This window comes from Hyla sarda, chromosome 2 (assembly GCF_029499605.1).
Source record: "Hyla sarda isolate aHylSar1 chromosome 2, aHylSar1.hap1, whole genome shotgun sequence".
In the NCBI taxonomy this organism is placed as follows: Eukaryota; Metazoa; Chordata; class Amphibia; order Anura; family Hylidae; genus Hyla; species Hyla sarda.
Window position 1 is genome coordinate 309,266,934 of NC_079190.1, and position 25,219 is coordinate 309,292,152.

At 41.7% G+C, this 25,219-nt stretch overlaps 1 protein-coding gene across 1 annotated transcript in view; it reads right to left on the bottom strand.

Annotated features, from left to right (window-relative positions):
• The window catches only part of SCUBE3 (signal peptide, CUB domain and EGF like domain containing 3), a 1,482,089-nt gene that overhangs the window by 262,879 nt on the left and 1,193,991 nt on the right, over positions 1-25,219 (bottom strand). Inside the window, exon 23 of the mRNA XM_056557668.1 lies at positions 18,882-19,079. Coding sequence (XP_056413643.1) covers positions 18,882-19,079 — 198 coding nt within the window. The remainder of the gene's footprint in view (positions 1-18,881; positions 19,080-25,219) is intronic.

Genomic DNA, 25,219 nt, shown 5'->3' on the forward strand with positions numbered 1-25,219 from the left:
CCTGTCCAAACCCCTAATGGTCACAAAAAACCAAACTAATAATACACATCTACTAAAGTTCTTGATATTATTATTATTATGTTTTTTTTTTATTTATAAAATTTTTATACAACACAAATCCCTACAGATACAATACAGTAAATTACAAATACATATACATTTATTTTGACCTATAAAGAACCCCCCCCCCCCACCCTCCACCCCCCTTAACAACAAAAAAAATAAAAATAAAATAAAATAAAAAAACTCCTCTTATCCTCAACTATATTTCTCAACTATATTTTTGCTTTTAACCTTTTCGAAACCTTTAACCCTTTGCAACTCCACTTTCCATTCTAGTGATGAGCGGCATAGGCCATATTCGAATTCGCGATATTTTGCGAATATATGGACGAATATTCATCATATATTCGCGAAATTCGCATATTCGTTATATTCATTTTTTTTTTTCGCATATGCGAAAATATATGCCCATATTCGCGAATATTGAGCCCTCCCTTCTTATAGACCGGTAAGTCTAACGTGCATTGTGGGTAAATTGTTTGAAGGACTTATAAGGGTTTACATACAGGAATACATAGGGGATAATAGTATTATAAGTGATAGCCAGCATGGGTTTACTAAGGATAGAAGTTGTCAAACCAATCTAATTTGCTTTTATGAAGATGTGAGTAGAAGCCTTGACAGAGGAATGGCTGTGGATATAGTGTTTCTGGATTTTGCCAAAGCGTTTGATACTGTCCCTCACAGACGTCTGACAGGTAAGTTAAGGTTCTTGGGATTGGGAACTTTAGTTTGTAACTGGATTGAACACTGGCTCATGGATCGTACCCAGAGAGTGGTGGTCAATGATTCGTACTCTGATTGGTCCCCGGTTATTAGTGGTGTACCCCAAGGTTCAGTACTGGGCCCGCTGTTGTTTAATTTATTTATCAATGATATAGAGGATGGTATTAACAGCTCTGTTTCTATCTTTGCAGATGACACCAAGCTTTGTAGCACGGTACAGTCTATAGAGGATGTGCATAAGTTACAAGATGACTTGGATAGACTAAGTGTCTGGGCATCCACTTGGCAAATGAGGTTCAATGTGGATAAATGTAAAGTTATGCATCTGGGTACTAATAACCTGCATGCGTCGTATGTCTTAGGGGGGATTAAACTGGCAGAGTCACTGGTAGAGAAGGATCTGGGTGTACTTGTAGATCACAGACTACAGAATAGCATGCAATGTCAGGCTGCTGCTTCCAAAGCAGGCAGGATATTGTCATGTATCAAAAGAGGCATGGACTCAAGGGACAGGGACATAATACTCCCCCTTTATAAAGCATTGGTACGGCCTCACCTGGAATATGCTGTTCAGTTTTGGTCACCTGTTCATAAAAGGGACACTGCAGAGTTGGAAAGGGTGCAGAGACGCGCGACTAAACTAATATGGGGCATGGAACATCTTAGCTATGAGGAGTGATTAAAGGAGTTACAATTGTTTAGTCTTGAGAAGAGACGTTTAAGGGGGGATATGATAAACGTATATAAGTTTATAAATGGCCCATACAAAAAATATGGAGAAAAACTGTTCCAGGTTAAACCCCACCAAAGGACGAGGGGGCACTCCCTCCGTCTGGAGAAGAAAAGGTTTAGTCTAAAGGGGCGACACGCCTTCTTTACAGTGAGGACTGTGAATTTATGGAACGGTCTACCTCAGGAACTGGTCATAGCAGGAACAATTAACAGCTTTAAAACAGGGTTAGATACATTCCTGGAACAAAATAACATTAATGCTTATGCAGAATTATAAAACTATATCCCTTTCCCTTATCCCCTTACACCCTTCCCTTCAATTTCCTGGTTGGACTTGATGGACGTATGTCTTTTTTCAACCATACTAACTATGTAACTATGTAACTATGTAATGGTATAGGGAACTGTGACTGGTGCATTAACTCTGTGATTTTTTTCCACATTAGGCCCATTGTGGTCTATGGTAATCTCACGGCATGTAAAACAGTAAGCTAAGCAGGACCATCTCGGCAGCACAGCAGATGGGAGACCACCACGGGCTTGAGTCCCAGGGTGGGACAGAGTTTTACAGTGTTGTGGTTTAACTTTACTTTCCTGGAAACGCTACTGAGTTGCCCATAGCAACCAATCAGATTGCTTCTTTCATTTTTGAAAAGGCCTCTGTAAAATGAAGGAAGCAATCTGGTTGCTATGGGCAACTTAGAAACTTTTCCTCTGGACAGGTTTTGATAAATCTCCCTCTATGGGGGAGATTCATCAAAACCAGTGTAGATGAAGAGTTGTGCAGTTGCCCATAGCAACCAATCAGATTGCTTCCTTCATTTTTGAAAAGGCCTCTGAAAAATGAAGGAAGCAATCTGGTTGCTGTGGGCAACTCAGAAACTTTTCCAGGAAAAGTTTGAGTTGCCCATAGCAACCAATCAGATCGCTTCTTTCATTTTGCAGAGGCCTTGCAGCAGCGTTTCCAGGAAAGTAAAGCTATACCACAACACTGTAAAACTCTGTCCCACCCCGGGACTCAAACCCGTGGTGGTCTCCCATCAACTGCGCTGCAAAGCCGGTCCTGCTTAGCTTAGTGTTTTACATGCCATGATATCCCCATAGACCACAATGGGCCTATTGGTTTCAATTGGTAAAAAATCACAGAGTAAATGCACCAGTCACAGTTCCCTATACCATTAAATAAGGGAGGACTCAATATTCGCGAATATGCGCATAAATTTCGCATATGCGCATAAATTTTCGCATATGCAGAAAAAAAATGGATATGCGTAATTACAAATACATAGTGCTATATTCGCAATATACGCGAATTCGCGATTAAAATTCGAACTGTGAATGTTCGCGAGCAACACTATTCCATTCTAGACTACTCTGGGTTTTATTTGAGATCCATTTCCTCATTATGATCAACCTCCCTGTACTCAATGCATTCAAGATCAACTTCTTTTTGACCAGAGGTAGGTTAGGGATTAGACCAAACTGGAAGACTCCTGGGTTCCACTCCAAACTGACTCCTATTTTTCTTTTAATCTGTTCTTTGATTTCATTTAAAAAATCCTTTATATATGGGCACTCCCACAACATATGAAGCAGATTCGCTTAAGCCCTTCCACATTTTGGGCAGTCCGCATGGGCACGAATTTTCCATTTACATAGATCTTTAGGGGTATAATATAGTCTATGCAGTAGCATAAACTGAGAGGTTAGAAATTTTTCATTTTCCGACATCTGGACCACACTCGCCGTCATTCCCTTCCAAGTGGTCTCGTCCCTTCTTTTGCCCACTCTGTTTTACTTTTAACTTTCATCCCCTCTAGTTTCCCTAATCGAAGAATTTCATATACTGCAGACAACCCCAATTTCCTACCCCCATTCCCCAATTCAATCAGCAAATGGTTCTGGAATCCTTACTACTGGTATCCTTAGTATACTTTAGAGCATGTTCTAATTGGAGGAAGCCAAATTTATATTTATCATCTCACACAAATTCCCGCTGCAGATCTTCAAATTTTTTTAGTTTCCCTTCACTGAGCATTTGCTCAACATATACTATCCCCTTTCTTAACCATAAACCATAATGCTCAATTTTGCTTATTTCATTCAGATTATTATTTTCCCACAGTGGAGTAAATTTCACACTTCCAGTAATATTTAAAACACTTAACTTTCCTCCACACCCAATTCGCCTGTGCACCAATTGTATCCTTCTTGTTAAATTTCAAATTACTTTCAAGTACTTCAAACATGTGCTTCCTATTCATCTTATATTTAAATTTTAAGAGGTCGTGAATCAGCTGACCTTGATCACCCGTGATCTGTGATAGCTGAGCCGCCCAGTAATACAATCTAAAATTTGGAACCCCTTATCTCTGGGCAGAGTGAATGTATCTGTTACGCCGAGCGCTCCGGGTCCCTGCTCCTCCCCGGAGCGCTCGCGGCGTTCCTCTCTCTGCAGCGCCCCGGTCAGACCCGCTGACCAGGAGCACAGCACTGACACTGCCGGCGGGGATGCGATTCGCATAGCGGGACGTGCCCGCTCGCGAATCGCATCTCAAGTCACTCACCTGTCCCGGTCCCCGGCTGTCTTGTCCTGGCGCGCGCGGCTTCGCTCCAAGGGGTGCTTGGCCCAATCAGTCTAATTAGCCTCCACCTGCTCCCTGTCTATTTAACCTCACTTCCCCTTCACTTCCTTGCCGGATCTTGTTGCCTTGTGCCAGAGAAAGCATTTATAGTGTTTGCCTTACCAGTGTTCCTGACCTCTTGCTATCGCCATTGACTACGAACCTTGTCGCCTGCCCCGACCTTCTGCTACGTCTGAACTTGCCTCTGTCTAGTCCTTCTGTCCCACGCCTTCTCAGCAGTCAGCGAGGTTGAGCCGTTGCCGGTGGATACGACCTGGTTGCTACCGCCGCAGCAAGACCATACCGCTTTGCGGCGGGCTCTGGTGAATACCAGTAGCAACCTAGAACCGGTCCACCGACACGGTCCACGCCAATCCCTCGCTGACACAGAGGATCCACATCCAGCCTGCCGAATCCTAACAGTAGATCCGGCCATGGATCCCGCTGAGGTCCCGCTGCCAGCTGTCGCTGACCTTACCACAGTGGTCGCCCAGCAGTCCCAACAGATAGAGCAACTTGGACAACAGTTCGCCCAACAAGGACAGCAGCTGTCGCAGTTGACCGCCATGCTACAGCAACTTCTGCCACAGCTACAGCAGCAACCATCTCCTCCGCAGCGAGTGCCCGCTCCTGGCCTCCGCTTGTCCCTGCCGGACAAATTTGATGGGGACTCTAGACTTTGCTGTGGTTTCCTGTCACAATGTTCCCTACATTTGGAGATGTTGTCGGATCAATTTCCTACAGAACGGTCGAAGGTGGCTTTCGTGGTTAGTCTCCTGTCTGGCAAGGCCCTGTCATGGGCCACACCGCTCTGGGACCGCAATGATCCTGTCACTGCCACTGTACAGTCCTTCTTCGCTGAGGTTCGTAGTGTCTTCGAGGAACCAGCCCGAGCTTTTTCTGCCGAAACTGCCTTGCTGAACTTGGTCCAGGGAAATTCTTCTGTAGGAGAATACGCCATCCAATTTCGTACCCTCGCCTCTGAATTATCTTGGAACAACGAGGCTCTCTGCGCAACCTTTAAAAAAGGCCTATTCAGTAACATCAAGGATGTGCTGGCCGCACGAGATATTCCTGCCAACCTGCATGAACTTATCCATTTGGCCACCCGCATTGACATGCGTTTTTCTGAAAGACACCAGGAGCTCCGCCAGGAAAAAGACCTTGATCTCTGGGCACCTCTCTCACAGTATCCTTTGCAATCTACCCCAGTGCCTCCCGCCGAGGAGGCTATGCAAGTGGATCGGTCTCGCCTGACCCATGAAGAGAGGACTCGCCGTAGAGATAAAAATTTATGTCTGTACTGCGCTAGTACCGAACATTTCTTGATGGATTGCCCTATTCGTCCTCCACGTCTGGGAAACGCACGCACGCACCCAGCTCACATGGGTGTGGCGTCTCTTGGTATGAAGTCTGCTTCTCCACGTCTCACTGTGCCCGTGCGGATTTCTCCTTCTGCCAACTCTTCCTTCTCAGCTATGGCCTTCTTGGACTCTGGTTCTGCATGAAATTTCATTTTGGCCTCTTTTGTTAATAAGTTCAACATCCCTGTGACCCGTCTCGTCAAGCTGCTCTACATTTCCTCGGTCAACGGAGTAAAGTTGGACTGCACTGTGCGTTACCGCACAGAACCCCTGCTCATGAGCATTGGACGGCATCACGAAAAAATTGAATTTTTTGTTTTGCCCAACTGCACATCTGAAGTCCTCCTCGGTCTGCCATGGCTCCAACGCCACTCTCCTACCCTTGACTGGACCACCGGGGAGATCAAGAGCTGGGGTGCTTCTTGCCACAAAAAATGCCTCACGTCTGCTCCCAGTCCCGTCAGTCAAACCTCAGTGTCTCCTCCTCATAGCCCCCGTCCTGGTAACACTCTGCCCCATGCCAAGCTTCCCCCTCTGCCCCCCCTCCCCATTCCCACTCCTTCTGAACTGCCTGCCGTTGATGTGTATACCCAGGACTTCTCTGTCCTCCAGAAGGAGACTCTACAATCGCTCCCAAAGTCCTCGTCCCTGGTGGAGCGACAACCGGACAAAAAGAGGGGGAGACCTAAGGGGGGGGGGGGGGTACTGTTACGCCGAGCGCTCCGGGTCCCTGCTCCTCCCCGGAGCGCTCGCGGCATTCCTCTCTCTGCAGCGCCCCGGTCAGACCAGCTCCAAGGGGTGCTTGGCCCAATCAGTCTAATTAGCCTCCACCTGCTCCCTGTCTATTTAACCTCACTTCCCCTTCACTTCCTTGCCGGATCTTGTTGCCTTGTGCCAGAGAAAGCATTTATAGTGTTTGCCTTACCGGTGTTCCTGACCTCTTGCTATCGCCATTGACTACGAACCTTGCCGCCTGCCCCGACCTTCTGCTACGTCTGACCTTGCCTCTGTCTAGTCCTTCTGTCCCACGCCTTCTCAGCAGTCAGTGAGGTTGAGCCGTTGCCGGTGGATACGACCTGGTTGCTACCGCCGCAGCAAGACCATCCCGCTTTGCGGCCGGCTCTGGTGAATACCAGTAGCAACCTATAACCGGTCCACCGACACAGCCCACGCCAATCCCTCGCTGACACAGAGGATCCACATTCAGCCTGCCGAATCCTAACAGTATCTAATCTAATCCTGACCTTTTTCCTACCCCAAATTAATGTATTCACTAAACCATCTATTTTTTTAAACCATACTTCACCTATCGTAACCGGGGATGCTGTTAAATAGTATAAAAGTTGCGGCAAGACCACCATTTTTGTCAATGCTATTCGATCGGACATTCCCAGGGGTAGTTTTAGCCAAATATCTATTTTCTTTTTCATTTTTACCAACAACGGGGCTAGATTTAACTTAATAAAATCCTTGGGGTTACTGTTGATACTAATCCCCAAGTATTCCATAGTCTCTGGATATTTTATTACTTTTAATTCACTAAATCTTTCTTCACCAATGCCTTCCACAATCAATAATGAAGATTTTCTCAAATTGATAGAGAGTCCCGAGATATGACCAAATTCCTGAATGTCCTGTATAATATTAGCTAAGTGCATCGTCAGATTCCTGACAAACAATAATAAATCATCTGCATATAATGCAATATCCCTTCATCTCCTCCTGGACCAAAACCCTGGAATCGGGAATAATTTTTAAGGAAAACAGACAGAGGTTTAATAAATAAAAGAAATAATAAAGGTGACAGGGGGCACCCTTGTCTTGTGCCACTGGTGAGGTTGAATTGGCTAGATATAATATCATTTATTTTAATTCTTGCACTGGGGTGGTCATATAACAGCCGGATAAAATATATATAATTCTGCCCCAACCCAAACTGTTCTAACACTTTCCATAAGAAGGCCCACTCCACCCTGTCAAACACTTTTTCAGCGTCTAGTGACAGGATGGAGCGCCCCCCCGTCTCCCCAAACTGGATGGCAGAATAAACTCGCCTAATATTATCCATTCCATTCCTGTTCTTCATAAATCCAGCCTGATCTCTCCCCACCAGGTCCCCAATAACTCCCTTCAAACGCAACATTAGTACCTTCGCAAAATGTTTTGCGTCTTTATTTAAAGGGGTACTCCGGTGCTATCAAGCCCCATCCCGTAGGCTTGCATTGAGGGGCGGAGTGTGACATCACACAGGGGCGGGGGGCGTGATGTCACACGCTGCCCGCCCTGTAGTCGCCGGTAATCAGTCCCGAGCGAACACGCTCTGGGGACTGATTACAAACGGGGTGCCGCGTGCAAGATCACGGGGGTCCCCAGCCGCGGGACTCCCGTGATCAGGCATCTTATCCCCTATCCTTTGGATAGGGGATGTCTAAGCACCGGAGTACCCCTTTAAAAGCGAGATGGGTCTGTATGAGCCCATCTCGCTTGGGTCTTTACCCTTTTTCAGAATTAATACCATCATTGCTTCCCGCATTGACTGTGGAAGGGACCCTTGTCTGCAGGATTCATCTAGCACCTCTTGAAGTTTCCCTAACAGCGTCTTACCTAGTTTGCGATAAATCTCAAATGGGAGCCCGTCCATCCCTGGAGCTGTATTCACAGAAAAGGATCTGAGGGCCTGCTCCAGCTCATGGAGCTGGATTTTAGTATCCAACTCCACCCCCTGGGCGACCCAAACTCGGTAATTATTTATTTTTTTTTTTAAAGAATTCCTCAATATCTTCCTTGGAAAATGTCACCTCTGCCTCATAAAGTTCTGAAAAGAAACGAACAAATCTCGCTTCCACTTCTTCTGTGGTGGACTTGAGAAGGCCATCTTTATCCTTGATAGATTTAATAAAGTTCCCCCTTTGCTGATTCCTTATAAGTTGGCTCAAGAATTTATTTGGACGCCCCCCTTCATAAGATCCTGATTTTTTTTTTATCTAACTTTTTTAAATTGTCGACAGAGGGATCCCTGGACAGCTCAACCTCTGCCCTAGCGATTTCTTTTTCCAGCTCTTTTTCTTTTACACTAACCCCCCTCTTCTTCCTACAGATCTCCCTATATAACAAACCTCTGATAAATGCTTTCAGGGCATCCCATACTGTGCCCACCTCTGCCATGCCCTTGTTGACTGCCCAAAATTCATCTATTTCCCTTTTTAACTTTTCCCAATCATCCAGGATACTAAGCCAATGAGAGTTGATCTTGAGCATTCTGATTGTTGAGCATTCTTCCCTCCTTTTTCCCAAATATTCTAAGATTCATACTACAATGATCTGAGATCCCTCTAGATTCATATTTTAGACCTTCTACATATCCCAGGGCCTTATCATTCTATAGCACCATTGATGCGGGAAGCCACGTCATATGAGCTACTTATACACGAGAACATTTTCTTATCACCATACAACTCCCTCCATACGTCCCTCCACCCAGCTTCCTCAATAAATTTCCCCAAAGGGGATGACCACTTTTTTCCCAATTCCCTCTGTGACAATCTATCTAGGGACCTAACCAATATACAGTTGAAATCCCCACAAATATATAACTCATGTCTGTCCCTATTCCTCAAAAAGTCCACTAAAGCGGCCAGCACCTGATTAGAGAAAGGGGGAGGAATATATACAAAGGCTAAAACCACCTGTCTCCCTTCCATAATCGTGTCCAAAAAGACATACCTTCCACTGCTATCTATTTCTTTGAAGTGAACCTCTAAGTCAATACCTGAATGAACAAGGACCGAGACCCCTGCGGAGAAGTTGGAACCAAACGCTTGTTTCTACAAGGCACACAATAGCTGGTAAATGTCGTTTGATACTATCAAAAATGGCACATCTCTTACTTTTATCTTTAAGTCCCCGGATATTCCACATTACTAACTCCCATTTAGTGTTTGATACCCAGACAGGGATAGGACCCCCCCCCCCCATATTGTCTCACCTGGCATATGAGACTCTCAACTAGGTACCCCTAACCCCCGCTCTCCCATGAACCCAAAACCCTGCCCTCCTCCCTCCTTACAGAAAAAAATGTAAACAGTAATTAGCATATCTCATTATAATCACTCCATTATTTAATATTTAAAACCCCTGCCCTTCTAACCATGCCAAAGCTTCAACTGCACAATGACTCTCCTTTACCCCTTGCCGATTGCAAAATAGCGTCTCTATCCCTTGAACATAACACTTTTGCCAGTATAGTTCTAGGCCAACCCCCAGGTACGTTTTTTTTTTCTTAAAGGAATACGATCTCTTTATACCAAACAATGATGATAATTTGGCTTCTGGCAAGTTCTCTTTAATCCAGCCCTCCAAAAAAATCACACATATTTTTATCACCAGCGGCCTCTGAGAAACCTATAAATCTGATATTCAACAGAAATATATAGAAAAAGACAGAGGAGACACAATGCGCATCTAAGCATAGTAAAAAAAAATATATATATATATATAGATAATCTGAGTGTAAAAGAAAATAATTAAATTAAATAAAAAATGGATGTCGGCTCCAAGGAAGGGGGAGGAGCAGCCGTTTCCAGATTCGTGTTTTCAGTTGTTATGTTAGGTTTGCTCACCTTTCTGTGTTGTACCGTGGGCACAACACCAGTAGACGCTTGTTTCCCACTATTCTGGGGGACAGCCGGCACTAGACCCGTTTTCACCGGCGGAGGACGGTCACTGGAATGGAAGAATATCGGTCCCATGGTCCCGAGAAAAAAGAGAAGTGCTTCTGTGGGCGCTCACCTCCGTCACAGATGTAGTCCGTCACAGGTATGTGGAAGTTTCCGAGAACTTGGTAAAATAAAACCGCTTGGACACGGATGTATTTTGGAAAATAAAAAGAAGGTTTATTCCTTCAGCATGCAATACAGCAACGCGTTTCGAGGGGCAGGGACCCCCTCTTCACCAGGCTATCTGTGATCTGATAGCCTGATGAAGAGGGGGTCCCTGCCCCTCGAAACGCGTTGCTGTATTGCATGCTGAAGGAATAAACCTTCTTTTTATTTTCCAAAATACATCCGTGTCCAAGCGGTTTTATTTTACCAAGTTCTCGGAAACTTCCACATACCTGTGACGGACTACATCTGTGACGGAGGTGAGCGCCCACAGAAGCACTTCTCTTTTTCTCGGGACCACGGGACCGATATTCTTCCATAAATCTGATATTGCATCTCCTATCTCTGTCCTCCATATCCTGCAACTTTTTTCTAAGAGACTTGTTCTGTTCAACCATTCTATCAGTAGCGGAATTTGAAATGTTAATCTTTTCTTCCATCTGAGGAATCAAAGCTTCTATGTTCTTAACCCGATCCTTAATTTTACTTAAGTCAGATCTAATTAAAGTCACATCAGATGATACTGCCCCCACTTGTAGAGAGAGTTCGTGTATTTTTTTTTATTATTCATCTGGATTTCATGTAATATTTCTTCCAGCATAGCGGGGTGCCGTTCTGATCCCTCAGTTAGTTCTACTCCCTCCTCCACCTCCAACTCAGCATATCTGGATCCTGCCATAGATTCGCCAGTGGCTTTATCTTTCGTGGTTTTAGCCATCGTAGTTGCCAGGGGCGATTTAAGGTATTTATCCAGTCTCCCATTGCCTTGCTTATCTTTTCCATGGCTCCCTCCTCCCGACCTTCTAGGATTTAATTTGGGAGGCATCTACTTTATTAAAAATTGATCCTGCTGGATTAGCTTGTTGGGAGGTACCCAGGAAGACTCACTCTTGCAGCATTAGATCTTACAGCATTAGATCTAAGAGGTTCTTTTCAGTGTTCAATAGATAAAGACACAGACTTTACAAAATACAGAGAGCCTGGATACTAGTGTTCCGCCTGGTTGCCACATCCGGAGAAGGACAAAACAAAAACAGTTCTGTGCACAACTTTCACAAACCTCCTTCAGCACAAAGGCAATTTTCCAGCACCTGCTGATTCATTACAAACCCCCTCCTCTATGAACCGATGTCATTCAGGGCCGGGGTCCCGGGTCCCAGGCCTAACTCCATACACAGCGGGGGACGGTATACGGCACCCGCTGGATTCCTCTGTACGGCTGGGTTCCGGCCTCTCAGAGCTACTCGTCGGGGATTGGTCCAAGGCGGGCTCCCATCCCTCTGCCATGGAGGCTGAGTCAGGCGGCCGGGCAAGGCAAACAGGAGGGAGCGAGGCTGGGAGGACGGGAGAACGAGGAGTCAGACGGAGCGGCAGGAATTACGTCATCCTGCACAGGTACCTCCCCCGCAATGATTATTATTATTAATTATTATTATGTAATAACTACACTATCAGATCATTAAACGCAATAATTGTTATGTGTGTGGATGAAAATAAATCCATTTGATTCGAAGTGCAATTATTTACTATCAACGTCGACTATGAACTTTATATTGATATTATTATTTTTTATGATAATAATGTTATTTAAAAAACTTTTGAATTAAAAAGTATACTATGGTGGGACTAATGTTATAACGATTAAATAAATTAAAATCATCAGCCATCTAATAAAGTAAAATAACATCTTGTCTCATATTAAGACCTTTAGGGAATCTTATAGCTAATTTGAGAATCCAAAAGATTTCCCGATCCATTAATTAACGTCTATGATTACCCCCCCTCGGAGGACGTGTCACCCTTTGTATGCCTTGTACCCTAACTGTAGAAGTGTCGGACAGATGTTTCCTAACTCTGGTTTTTAAGGAATTCGTAGTAAATCCAACGTACTGCACCAGGCACGAGTCACAAGTAAACAAATATACAACATATTTCGTGTTGCAATTAATATAGTGCTTTATTGGAAATGACTCGTGACTGGTACAGGACTGGAAGTGTGTACTGGGTGACAGTGTCTTACAGCAGATGCAAACCTTATGCCCACATTTGAATGTTCCTTTATGCTCCAACGAAACTGTATTGTTGTGTGATTTCTGGCTAAATATACTTGGAGATAATTTTTGACCTAAAGTAGGTGCACAACGTGCTACACACTTATAACCTCCAGTTAATGTTGGAGCAAGAGCTGGATCAGACAGAATGATGGGCATGAATTTGTTAAATATGTTACATATAGATTTGAATTGCATACTATAAAGGAGTGGAAAAAAACACTCCACTATGGCTAGTGGAAGCTGCTTCTCGACTCCTATTTTTTATTTGCTCATGTGTAGGATGTACCATAGAAGTTCTATCCCTATCCTCAGCGTTGGAGCGAGCTTTGTCTATATTCCAAGAGGGATATCCTATTTCCATCAAACGTTTACTAATAGATTCAGCTTCCACTTTAAAATCTGTCAATCTCAAACAATTTCTCCGTGCACGGATCATCTTCCCCCTGAGACGATCCGTGCATGGAGAAATTGTTTGAGATTGACGGATTTTAATGTGGAAGCTGAATCTATTAGTAAACGTTTGATGGAAAGGCATAGAATGGGTGACACGTCCTCCTAGGGGGGGATAATCATAGACGTAAATTAATGGATCGGGAAGTCTTTTGGATTCTCAAATTAGATACAAGATTCCCTAAAGGTCTTAATATGAGACAAGATGTTATTTTACTTTATTAGATGGCTGATGATTTGAATTTATTTAATCGTTATAACATTAGTCCCACCATAGTATACTTTTTTAATTCAAAAGTTTTTAAAATAAAATTATTATCATAAAAAAGAATAATATCTATATAAAGTTCATAGTCGATGTTGATAGTAAATAATTACACTTTGAATCGAATGGATTTATTTTCATCCACACACATAACAATTATCGTGTTTAATGATCTGTGTAGTTATTACATAATAATAATAGCAAGAACCTTAGTACATGTGTATTATTAGTTCGGCTTTTTGTGACCATTAGGGGTTTGGATAAGTCAGTAATATACCACAAAATAAAATATGACCAATAGGGCACTTCAAGGCACCACCCATAGGATCAAAGGTAAATGCAGTTCATGCAGTGGCGGTACGGCCCCCTAGAAGCTGGCTGACATCTACTTGGGTGCTGACACCATGTGAATCCAGTGTTTGACATAAGAAAAGCATATGAATAAAAAGACGGAGCATTCACTGGGATGTAGTTGCTGTGGCTTCTTTATTCGTTCAAACATACAGTCAGGAGTATAGTAGTGCAGGGAGGATGGTGGAAAAGACGCGACTCTTCCACCAGCCTCCCTGCACTGCTATACTCCCGACTGTTCGTTTGAATGAATAAAGAAGCCACAGCAACTACGTCCCAGTGAGTGCTCCGTATTTTTGTTCTTATGCTTTTCTTACTACAAAATAAAATTGGCATATGTATATACATTTATATTTTTCCTGACCACTCTAGTCCTGCCCCCCCCCCCTTTTTTTTTCTTTTGCAGGTCATATGTGTTCCTCTTCTTTTTGCGGGTAAATGCGATGTGGTTCCAACATTGCCTTTATAGGTCCATGTTCATACTATATACGTTTATTCAGAAACACATCCATTCTGCCGTCAGCAATCTGCAAGGGAACACTTTTTTTCATTGCATTAATACAGATAGAATAGTGGTGTTGTTTGACAACTTATCTTATTACATATTTATATCTATGTGGTTTAGAAATCCTATGGTTGTCATTCTTACACACACTTCTATTTAAGGCTCTGTTTATTGAAAATTTTATGTGTAAACGATAATTTGTTTTTATCATCTGTATGTTGCTTTTTTGATGGTACACAAATTATATTGCTGCTTTTTTTTTAATTATGTAGAATATTTAATTATATTTTATTTGTGTATCTTCTGTGAATGGGTATGAGAGAGTTAACTTGACACACCAAGGCTATTCACCAATTGTGCATTTAGTCTCTTCTCATGTCCATATATACGATTCTTAGAGTGTGTAATCAGTGTATGAATAAGGGTGCGTTCCCACAGGGCGTATACACTGCGTATTTGACGTTGTGAAGAATTTACGGCAGCAGCGGGAAATACGCTGCGTATTCCTTGCTCACTATACACACATGGCTTTCCGGCGGCAGCCCTATGTGTGCAGTGAGTTTTGGAGGCGGAGCCGCGCGTCACAGACACGCCGGCACACGGCCCCGCCTCCAAAACTCACTACACACATAGGGCTGCCGCCGGAAAGCCCTGTGTGTGTATAGTGAGCAAGGAATACGCAGCGTATTTCCCGCTGCTGCCGTAAATTTTGCGCAGCGTCAAATACGTTGCGTATACGCCCTGTGGGAACGCACCCTTGGGTTGCGTTCACACGGAGTAGTTCAAGAGGAATTTACTCGAGTAATTCCTCTTGAATTCTCTGCTACAAACTAATGTACATCTTCTCTGCCCATTGACTTTAATGTTATTTCTGCTGGCCTGTTCACACTGCGGAAATTCTGCTAGCAGAATTCCGACGCAGAATTCCGTTCCGACATAGTTTTCGCACGGAATTCGCAGGCAATTGACCGCAATTTGTGCGGAAATGGCTGAAAAACACTTCACTTAAATTATCAATCAACTAAATTTTTCGGCATGAATTACTCTTCATTTACTCCGTGTGAACGCACCCTAAGGCCAGCACCTGGCCGAAACGCGTCACATCCTGTCCTGTACCTGTGATCCATGTAACTTCGTGTGAATAAGGACAGCTATTAGATCTATGAATAAGCTGGAATTTTTCTATCTTCGTACATTAGTAATATTAGTCTCAGTATACAGGATTTGGTCAGTAATAGTATGATGGTAACATGTATGGTGATAATATTCCTCCTTGTATACTGGTATTATTAGTAATATTGGTCTTAGTATATAGGACTTGGTCAGTAACAGTATGATGGCAATATGTGTGGTGATATTATTCCTTCTTGTATGCTGGTAATATTAGACATGGAAAATTTTCTTACTTATGTTTTTTTATATACCTTTATTTGAAGTCTCACACAGGGCTCTTGCTTTATGAGGTCTGGGGGCCTCAAGTTTTGTTAGTCCACTTAATGCTTTTGGTTGGTATAATTTTATGAAGGGGTTGGGCAGCACAATAAGGAACCAGAGCTTTCCTATTGCTCCCCGCTCTACAGCCCACCCCCTCCCCTGCTGGCAGGATGGCATGAGGAAACAGCGATAATCATTCAGGAGCTGGAATTCCATTAAGGTTTTACACACAAAAACACCCCAAAAATTTCCATCCTGCCGTGCAGCATTTTTTCATGCTGTGGCCAGATGTAAGCTGCAAGGCAATATGGAACTGCAAAATGCCATATCCACTTGGCGTTTTTCAGTTTGTTTGTTTTTTTATATCTTTTTGGCATCTTTCAGCTATTTTGGGCTCCTTGGCAGTTTTTCAAAAATGACCTCTTGCTGAGACTTTGGCTTTTTTTTTCAGGAAAAAGTGTATGGGAGTGGAAAAACGCCAAGAAAACGCCATGTGGGTTTTAACTTTGGCGTTTTTGTAGGCGGTTTTTATTCTTTTTTTGCACTTTAACAATCCAAAAAAGGGATGGAGATTCCTTTTTTTTTTTTATTAAAATGTCATAGGGTACCATAAAAAAAAAAAAAAAGATGCAGTAGTGATGGAAAAAAACTAAATTTATTTTTATTTTAAACAGGGATCAATTTATGTGGGCAGGCAGGGAACTAAAATGTAGCTGACAATAATAAAAATGTTGAAAGGGGCCATTTAAATGTAAAAATAATATATTTTTTATAATAAATTTTTACTTTTTATTAGTAATGTATTTTAATTATGTGTTTTATAAAGTGTGTGCGTTTTTTTACAAAACTTTTTTCTTTATTTTTTAGGTAGTACTACTACTGTTACAGACTGTTACATGATGGGAGTAGTAGTATATGTACTAATAGATTGCCCCGGGTGTCACTTCTTGCGATCCTCCCATATAATGTATAGAAGCCGGCGGCACTGCCGCACTTCTCCCCTATCCTGCACTATGTTCTGCGATGTGAAGTTATTCACATACCAGGTTCATATTTCCTGCAGAGAGCTGTGATTGGCCAGATGGTTCTAGCCAATTACAACTGTCTGTGGGAAATATCTATTGCAGAGATGAGGGGCGGCTTTATTCTGCGCTTGCATCTCTGCACTATACTCTGGCCGGCCAATGATGTGAATAGAATTCACATCACTCATTCATATTACCTGCTGAGTGTGGTGATTGGCTGCCACTATCTGGCCAATCACCACTCTGGGCGGAAAATATAAATGAGTGATGTGAATTCAATTCCCATCACTGGCCGGCCTTAGTATAGTGCAGAGATGTGAGCGCATGAGAAAGCCGCTCCGCATCTCTGCAATAGATAGGACGATTGCATCGGGTGTCAGGGCGATATGTCTATTCGTACAGGTACTACTACTCCCATCATGGAACAGTCTGTTCCATGCTGGTAGTAGTAGTACAAAATAAAAAATAAAAAATTTGAGAACAAAAGTGAAACACACACACACACTTTATTAAACACATTATTAACCTCTTAAGGACTCAGGGCGTATCTGTACGCCCTGAGCCCGATCCCGGTGTCAAAAACGGGGTCTAATTATAGCCGGGACCCTGGGCTAACAGCGTGCGGCATTGATCGTTGTGCCATTGTTAACCCTTCAGACACGGCGATCAAAGTTGACCGCCACATCTGAAAAGTAAACGCTTCCCGGCAGCTCAGTCGGGCTGATCAGGACATCGCAATAAAATCGCGCTGTTCCGATCAGCTCGGACGTAGGCGGAGGTCTCCTTACCTCTCTCCGCGGCGTCCGATCGTCCATTGATTGCTCCAAGTCTGAGCTACAGGCTTGAGTAATCGAGCCCCTATCTGACTGATCCGTGCAAAGCTATGGCTTTGCAGGGATCAGCATAGGAGATCAGTGTGTGCAGTGCTATAGCTCCCTATGGGAGCTACAGCACTGCAAAAAAAAAAGGTAAAAAAAAAAAAGTTAACAAAGGTCATTTAACCCCTTCCCTAATAAAAGCTTGAATCACCCCACTTTTCCCATAAAAAAAACCTGTGTAAATAAATATAAACATATGTGGTATCGCCGCGTGCGAAAATGTCCGAACTATAAAAATATATTGTTAATTAAATTGCATGGTCAATGGCGTGCACGCAAAAAAATTCCAAAGTCCAAAATAGTGTATTTTTGGTCACTTTTTATTTTATGAAAAAATGAATAAAAAGGGATCAAAAAGTTCGATCAATACAAAAATGGTACCAATAAAAACTTCAGAATACGGCGCCAAAAATTAGTCCTCATACCGGCCCGTACACGGAAAAATAAAAAAGCTATAGGGGTTAGAAGATGAGAATTTTTTACATATAAATTTTCCTGCATGTAGTTATGATTTTTTTCCGAAGTACGACAATATCCAACCTATATAAGTAGGGTATCATTTTAACCATATGGACCTACAGAATAAAGATAAGGTGTTATTTTTACCGAAAAATGCACTGCGTAGAAACGGAAGCCCCCAAAAGTTACAAAATGAAATTTTCTTCAATTTTGTCGCACGATTATTTTTTTTCTGTTTCGCCGTGGATTTTTTGGTAAAATGACTAATGTCACTGCAAAGTAGAATTGGTGGCACAAAAATAAGCCACCATATGCATTTTTAGGTGCAAAATTTAAAGCGTTATGATTTTTAGAAGGTGATGAGGAAAAAACAAAAATGCAAAAACGGAAAAACGCTGAGTCCTTAAGGGGTTAAACATTATTACATTTTCTACATTTTTATTATTGTTGGCTACATTTTTAGGTCCATGCCTGCCCACATAAATTGGTCCCTGTTTAAAAATGTAATGAAAATTTTGTTATAAAAAATAAAAATTTTGTGAAATGTTTTTCCATCCCTACTGCATTCTTTTTTTTCTGGTACCCCACCCCAACACATTTTGGAAAAAATGCCAAACCGTCCAAAAATGCAATTTCCACTAAAAGCAAAAACGCCTGAAAAATCTGTGGCAGTTTTTCTGTTATTTATAAGCCTAAAAAACTGCAAGACAAAAACCTCGGGTGAAATCTAGCCTAATAAAATTAATATTTTTGCACATTGTGCACACTGCTATGGGTAAGTGCCATCTACTTCTATTTTATGGACATAAAATTATTCATTTTGACTTTGACAGATGCAATATAACTAAAAATCTCATAAACATTTTGCATAGTATGAGATTTACAGCTATATGTGGATGTGATCCAAGTGATATATCAATTAAAAATTATTTTCTAAGAATCTTTCATTCATTGATGTGTAGAATATATACAGTGTACAACAGTTTTGCTGGATTTCATCAAATGTAAATTCATCTTTCTTCCTGTAAAATATATTAGTTAGCAGCCAGATACACATCATTGATCATTTACCATTCTTGCGCATTACAAGGAGGTCTCCACACTCGTCTTCAGAGGGTAAAAAAATCTCTGGTACTACTAGGAGAATTTTACGTTTGGACGGAGGGCTAATATTCCATGTGCATTCCACATTCAAAGGGTAGTTCCCAGGATAATTTGGTGACTCTAAAAAGCCTGTATATTCTCCAAGTTCTCCACCACAGTGCCGATCTGCAAAAAAAAGGCAAGGTTGAGACAGTTTTACAAGAGAAACATGAGCAAATTTTTTCTTACTTAAAAGTGTATTCCCAGTTTCAATTCAATTCATTCTCAATGCAGCTTCAGAAGACTACCAAGCTCAGTGCTCGGCAATATTTTGAAGCCCCATAGAGAATGAATGAAGCACTGGCTGCACTTTTTCCTTTGCTTTAATTAGTGGTGTTCAGCATCCTGAGACCACCACTGATTAATGAAATAAAGAGGCAAGTTGTCTAAGCCTAGTTAGTTAATTTACTTAATAGTACATTTAATTTACTTAATAGGCAAGTTATCTTTTAAAGTTGATCAACTTTCATTTGATCATATTTGAGGTGATAGCTAAGGTGAAGATAGCAGTGGATGCAAATCAATCTGTTTAGATGAGGTCTTTCAGCTATGTACTTTGATAGATTGAAGCTGCATGAGCCAAACACTTGTAATTTTTCAATAAAACCCAATTAGTACAAGTACATGCATTTGAATATAGAAAATAACCCCAAAAGGTGTCCATAGCCTCTAACCTCATTTCAAAATTACCAGAACATGTAAGGCTATATTCACACTAGTACGCAGTTTCTGCTTGCCATATATGCTGGGAAATTTCCCAGGGTATACATCATTTACCGTATCCATAGTGCAGTAGACTATGATAATACATACAGCTAAAAAATGTATACCAATTCAACAGAGCTCAAAAGGAAACTGCGAATGCAATCTGAATTTAGGCTAACTTCCTTTTTCCTACCACCAAAATATAAATGAAAGACAACATTTATTTATTCTTAAAGCAATGCATATGTCTAGCATATTGAGGAATGTAACCACTGCATGTAGGAAATATATACACTAATCAGCCAAAACATTAAAAAAAAAGTGAGTAAATTTGCTAATTTCGTGACAAAAGTAGCTGGCGAAGCAGTAAGGTAACAAGTGAATGGTAAGTTCATAATGCTGATGTGGTGGAAGCAGAAAAACTAATCAAATGTAAGGATGTGAAGAACATTGGCAAGGGCCAAATTGTGAAGGTTAGACAAGTCAGAGCGTCTCCAAATCGACAGCTCTTGTTGGGCATTCCCAGTATGAAGAATGGTTTGCATTCCTTGAGAAAGGGACATCCAATGAGGAAGATTTATCAAAACTTGAGCAGGGGAAAAGTTAACTAGTTAAAGAGGTACTCCGGCGCTAAGACATCTTATCCCCTATCCAAAGGATAGGGGATAAGATGCCTGATCGTGGGGGTCCCGTTGCTGGGGACCCCCGTGATCTTGCACACAGCACCCAGTTATAATCAGTCCCCGGAGCATGTTCGCTCTGGGTCTGATTACTGACGATCACGGGCCGGAGCATTGTGACTTCACAGCCCTGCCCCGTGTGATGTCACGCTCCACCCCCTCAATGCAAGACCATTCCCATAGGCTTGCATTGAGGGGACGGTTTATAACGGGGACTGATTATAATGGGGTGCTGCATGCAAGATCAAGGGTGTCCCCAGCGACGGGACCCCCACGATCAGGCATCTTATCCCCTATCCTTTGGATAGAGTACCCCTTTAACCATCGAATTCAGTCTTTAATTTTTAAAATGGCCTTTGGAAAATGAGAAAAAAATTGGATTGGAGGCTATGGGCAACTGCCCGTGTTTTTTTTTTTTTTTTCTGCACAAGTTTTGATAAATCTCCTCCATCACGTCCAAAACACAAATTTTTCAGCATTTTCCCATATGTGATTTTACTAGTTGTGTCTATCTAGTGTAACCTAAAGACTTTATATTTTAAGTGTCAATAAAGAGTCTGGATTCCACTTTAGAGTGCTGGCCATCTATTTTCAAACTAAATATTTATAAAAGACAAAGAAATTGGGGCTCAAAGGTCTGTGAATATTTGATATAAAATGTATTTATTAGTAAAATTGATTTATTAGTGTACAATTGTTAGAAAAAATGATATTAATACATAGTAAATATTATAGTGGTCTGGGACCTACAGGGCCCTACAGTGTATATGTAATGGAATAAAACAATATAAAAACAATAATATAAATACAATAGTATAAAGTAGTATAAAGTGTCCACAACAATACAAGTTACAAGTGACTTCAGAATTGTACTCCTGGTATAATTAATTGTGAATACACTCTTCTCTCATTGCATGTAATAAATATTAGTGCAGATTCTGACAAATACCGATATACTGTAATCCAAGTGTGGGTATAGATCAGCAAAGTACTTTCTTTTTATATGCAGAGCACAACAGCACAAGTTGCAATTGTATCCAACTTATAGTAGTTTGTATCAACTTTCAAGGTAAGTATAAAGTGAGCTTTCATTCGGGCAAAAATCGATCCTGGCTCCTAGGCAGAGAGCCTGCTGCAGGAGACTCAGCCGTCTCACAGTTTAGCAGCGATAAGTGTAATAGACAGTCACGGATCAATGTGCATATGTATAAGATAGACTTTGTACCTTGATTAGATGTGTGCTGGTCTCGGTGCAATCCCGGCTCTAGTACAGAGGCCCCACTCCTGGAGACTCGTCCGTCTCCGATTTGGCAGTGATGGTAGCGGGCTCCTTTTGTGTGGACTGCCGCTGTTCTGTAGGTAACGACCAAGCTGTGGCCTTGTGATAGGTGCTACGTGTCTGTCCAATGAAGGAAACAGGAGTAGTGATGATCATTGGTACTTTGTCTATGGAGGTAAAATTGGGTATTGTGGCACTTGAAGTGGTAGTTAAGGCTGGACGCATTTCAGGTCCTCCTTAGGACCTTTCTTCAGAGCTAAAAGTGATAGTGGAATGATCATTTCTTAAGATATATATAGTTTTTACTCCTCCCTTTTTTTGGTGGGGGGGCGTCACATTCAATCAGTTGGAAAAGGGTGTGGAAAATGTGGAAATTATTAGGCAGACTGATTGAGTGAAAGTGTAGATGTTTAATGAAAGGTCAATGTTTGTAGGAAAAAATATACAGGGTGGGCCATTTATATGGATACACCTTAATAAAATGGGAATGGTTGGTGATATTAACTTCCTGTTTATGGCACAGTAGTATATGTGAGGGGGGAAACTTTTCAAGATGGGTGGTGACCATGGCGGAAATTTTGATGTTGGTCATTTTGAATCCAACTTTTGTTTTTTCAATAGGAAGAGGGTCATGTGACACATCAAACTTATTGGGAATTTCACAAGAAAAACAATGATGTGCTTGTTTTTAACGTAACTGTATTCTTTCATGAGATATTAACAAGTTTCTGACCACTTATAAAATGTGTTCAATGTGCTGCAGATTGTGTTGGATTGTCAATACAACCCTCTTCTCCCACTCTTCACACACTGATAGCAACACCGCAGGAGAAAAGCTAGCACAGGCTTCCAGTATCCGTAGTTTCAGGTGCTGCACATCTCGTATCTTCACAGCATAGACAATTGCCTTCAGATGACCCCAAAGATAAAAGTCTAAGGGGGTCAGATCCGGAGACCTTGGGGGCCATTCAACTGGCCCACAAAGACCAATCCACTTTCCAGGAAACTGTTCATCTAGGAATGCTTGGGCCTGACACCCATAATGTGGTGATGCACCATCCGAGGTCCGAGCATTCCTAGATGAACAGTTTCCTGGAAAGTGGATTGGTCGTTGTGGGCCAGTTGAATGGCCCCCAAGGTCACATCATTGTTTTTCTTGTGAAATTCCCAATAAATTTGATGTGTCACATAACCCTCTTCCTATTGAAAAAACAAAAGTTGGATTCAAAATGGCCGACTTCAAAATGGCCACCATGGTCACCACCCATCTTGAAAAGTTTCCCCCCTCACATATACTAATGTGCCACAAACAGGAATTTAATATCACACACCATTCCCATTTTATTAAGGTGTATCCATATAAATGGCCCACCCTGTAGACTGAACATAGGGAACTAATATTGTGAATTATATAAAAGTACAAATTGTGGCAAGAACGGAGACAGAAATGGGAAAGTAAAGTTGTCTCTATTGCACATGAGCGCCAACATCAATAATGGAAATGTTATAATTGTATGCTGCATATTGGCAATAAATGAGCAAAAATAATAAAAGATTAATAAAAAAAATAGATATAAAATGGATAAATAAAATATGAAAAATTTAAAAAATGGAAGCATGTATAAAAATGTATGTACTCAATTTGATTGCAAGAATAGTGTAAGAATAGTTGGATTGCTTGGGAATATGGGGTTAATGATACAAACTACTATAAGTTGGTTACAATTGCAACTTGTGCTGTTGTGCTCTGCATATAAAAAGAAAGTACTTTCCTGATCTATACCCACACTTGGATTACAGTATATTGGTATTTGTCAGAATCTGCACTAATATTTATTACATGCAATGAGAATAGAGTGTATTCTTTCAGACTACAATTAATTATACCAGGAGTACAATTCTGAAGTCACTTGTATTATTGTGGACATTTTATACTAATTTATACTATTGTATTTATAATATTGTTTTTATATTGTTTTATTCCATAACATATACAGTGGTCCCTCAACATACCATGGTAATTCATTCCAAACGAGCCATCGTTTGTCGAATCCATCATATGTTGAGGGATTCGTGCAATGTAAAGTATAGGAAGCTGTACTCACCTGTCCCCGCCGCTCGAGATGGTGTCCCCGCCGCACCCGATGGTGACCCCGGGCCTCCGCTGGGTTCTCCGCTGTCTACTCCGGTCCTCCGCTGTCTTCTCCGGTCCTCTGCTGTCTTCTCCGGTCCTCTGCTGTCTTCTCCGGTCCTCTGCAGTCTTCCGCAAGGCCTTACTGGGCCTGCGTAGCGACGTCATTACGCCACTGCGTACGCCATTCCTATTGGATGACGTGCGCAGCAGCGTATTGACGTCATCGGAGAGGGCCGAGAAGACACCGGAAGACCAGTGCTGGACCCGGAGCATCGTGGAGGGGTAAGTAATACTTACCGCACCACACGGGGAACATTAAGCTGCTATCCGACAGCAGCTTAAGCATTTTGCGCTGCCGGATAGCACTTAATGCGATGGCCCAGACATAAAAAAGCATTGTATGTTGATGCTGACATCGACATGCGATGGCCTCTGAGAGGCCATCGTATGTCGATTTGATCATATGTCGGGGCCATCGTAGGTCGGGGGGTCACTGTATACTGATTTTATCTTACACTATCTGTAGTCTAATAAATCAATTTTACTAATAAATTCATTTTATATCAAATATTGACAGACCTTTGAGCCCCAATTTCTTTATCTATTGTATTTTTGCTAGACACCGTGGGTGTAGGTGTAATTTGGGTAGCTCAGGCCGTGGGTTAACAGATTGGTAAAAGCCTCTCCAATCCCCTTCTATTTTGCTTTAACCCTTAACCCTTTTTACCTAGGAGATTGCACTCTACCATCTATAAACCATGAATATTTGGACACACTTAGCTACAAAACAACAGAATATTGAGTCATTTGAATTCACAGATTCAGTTTCAACTATAAATGAAACCATTACTATGTCACATTCAAAAACACTTTCAGAAACATTTAGAGAACACAAACATTATTTAATTAAAAATATAAAACAGAAATGGGTAATCAAAACATTAAATCATATGATTACCACACAGAATATCCCTAAAGGTCTACGGTGTATAAAACCCCGGCAGGTGACCTAGGGAGCGAATCCTTTTACACTAAATGGAACTCTTTTTTTAAACAAATATCTATAGAAACTACCAAATTAGTCGTGGAAAGAAGACAAGAGATGCTAGTAGAAATTGATTCCAAAATTACAGATATACGCACTACCATAGATGCATTTGAACAAACGGCAGAATTTCTGAAATATCAGGAAGCTTTATGCAAAAAATTAGATTCCATTGAAAAAGAAATATTTACTAGGAAAACAAAAAGACATCTATGGAACAATACAAAACAAACTTTAGAGTTTACCTACCAAACTTTACGATTTACCTACCAAATCTAATAACCACACAACAATTTATAATGTATCCATCACCAATAGATACACTGCACTATCCACCGATCAGCATTTTTTTTTAGAAGGGACCACACCAAGAAGACACCCACCACACTCACATTCTTCACCTCAACCCTTAATACACAGTCC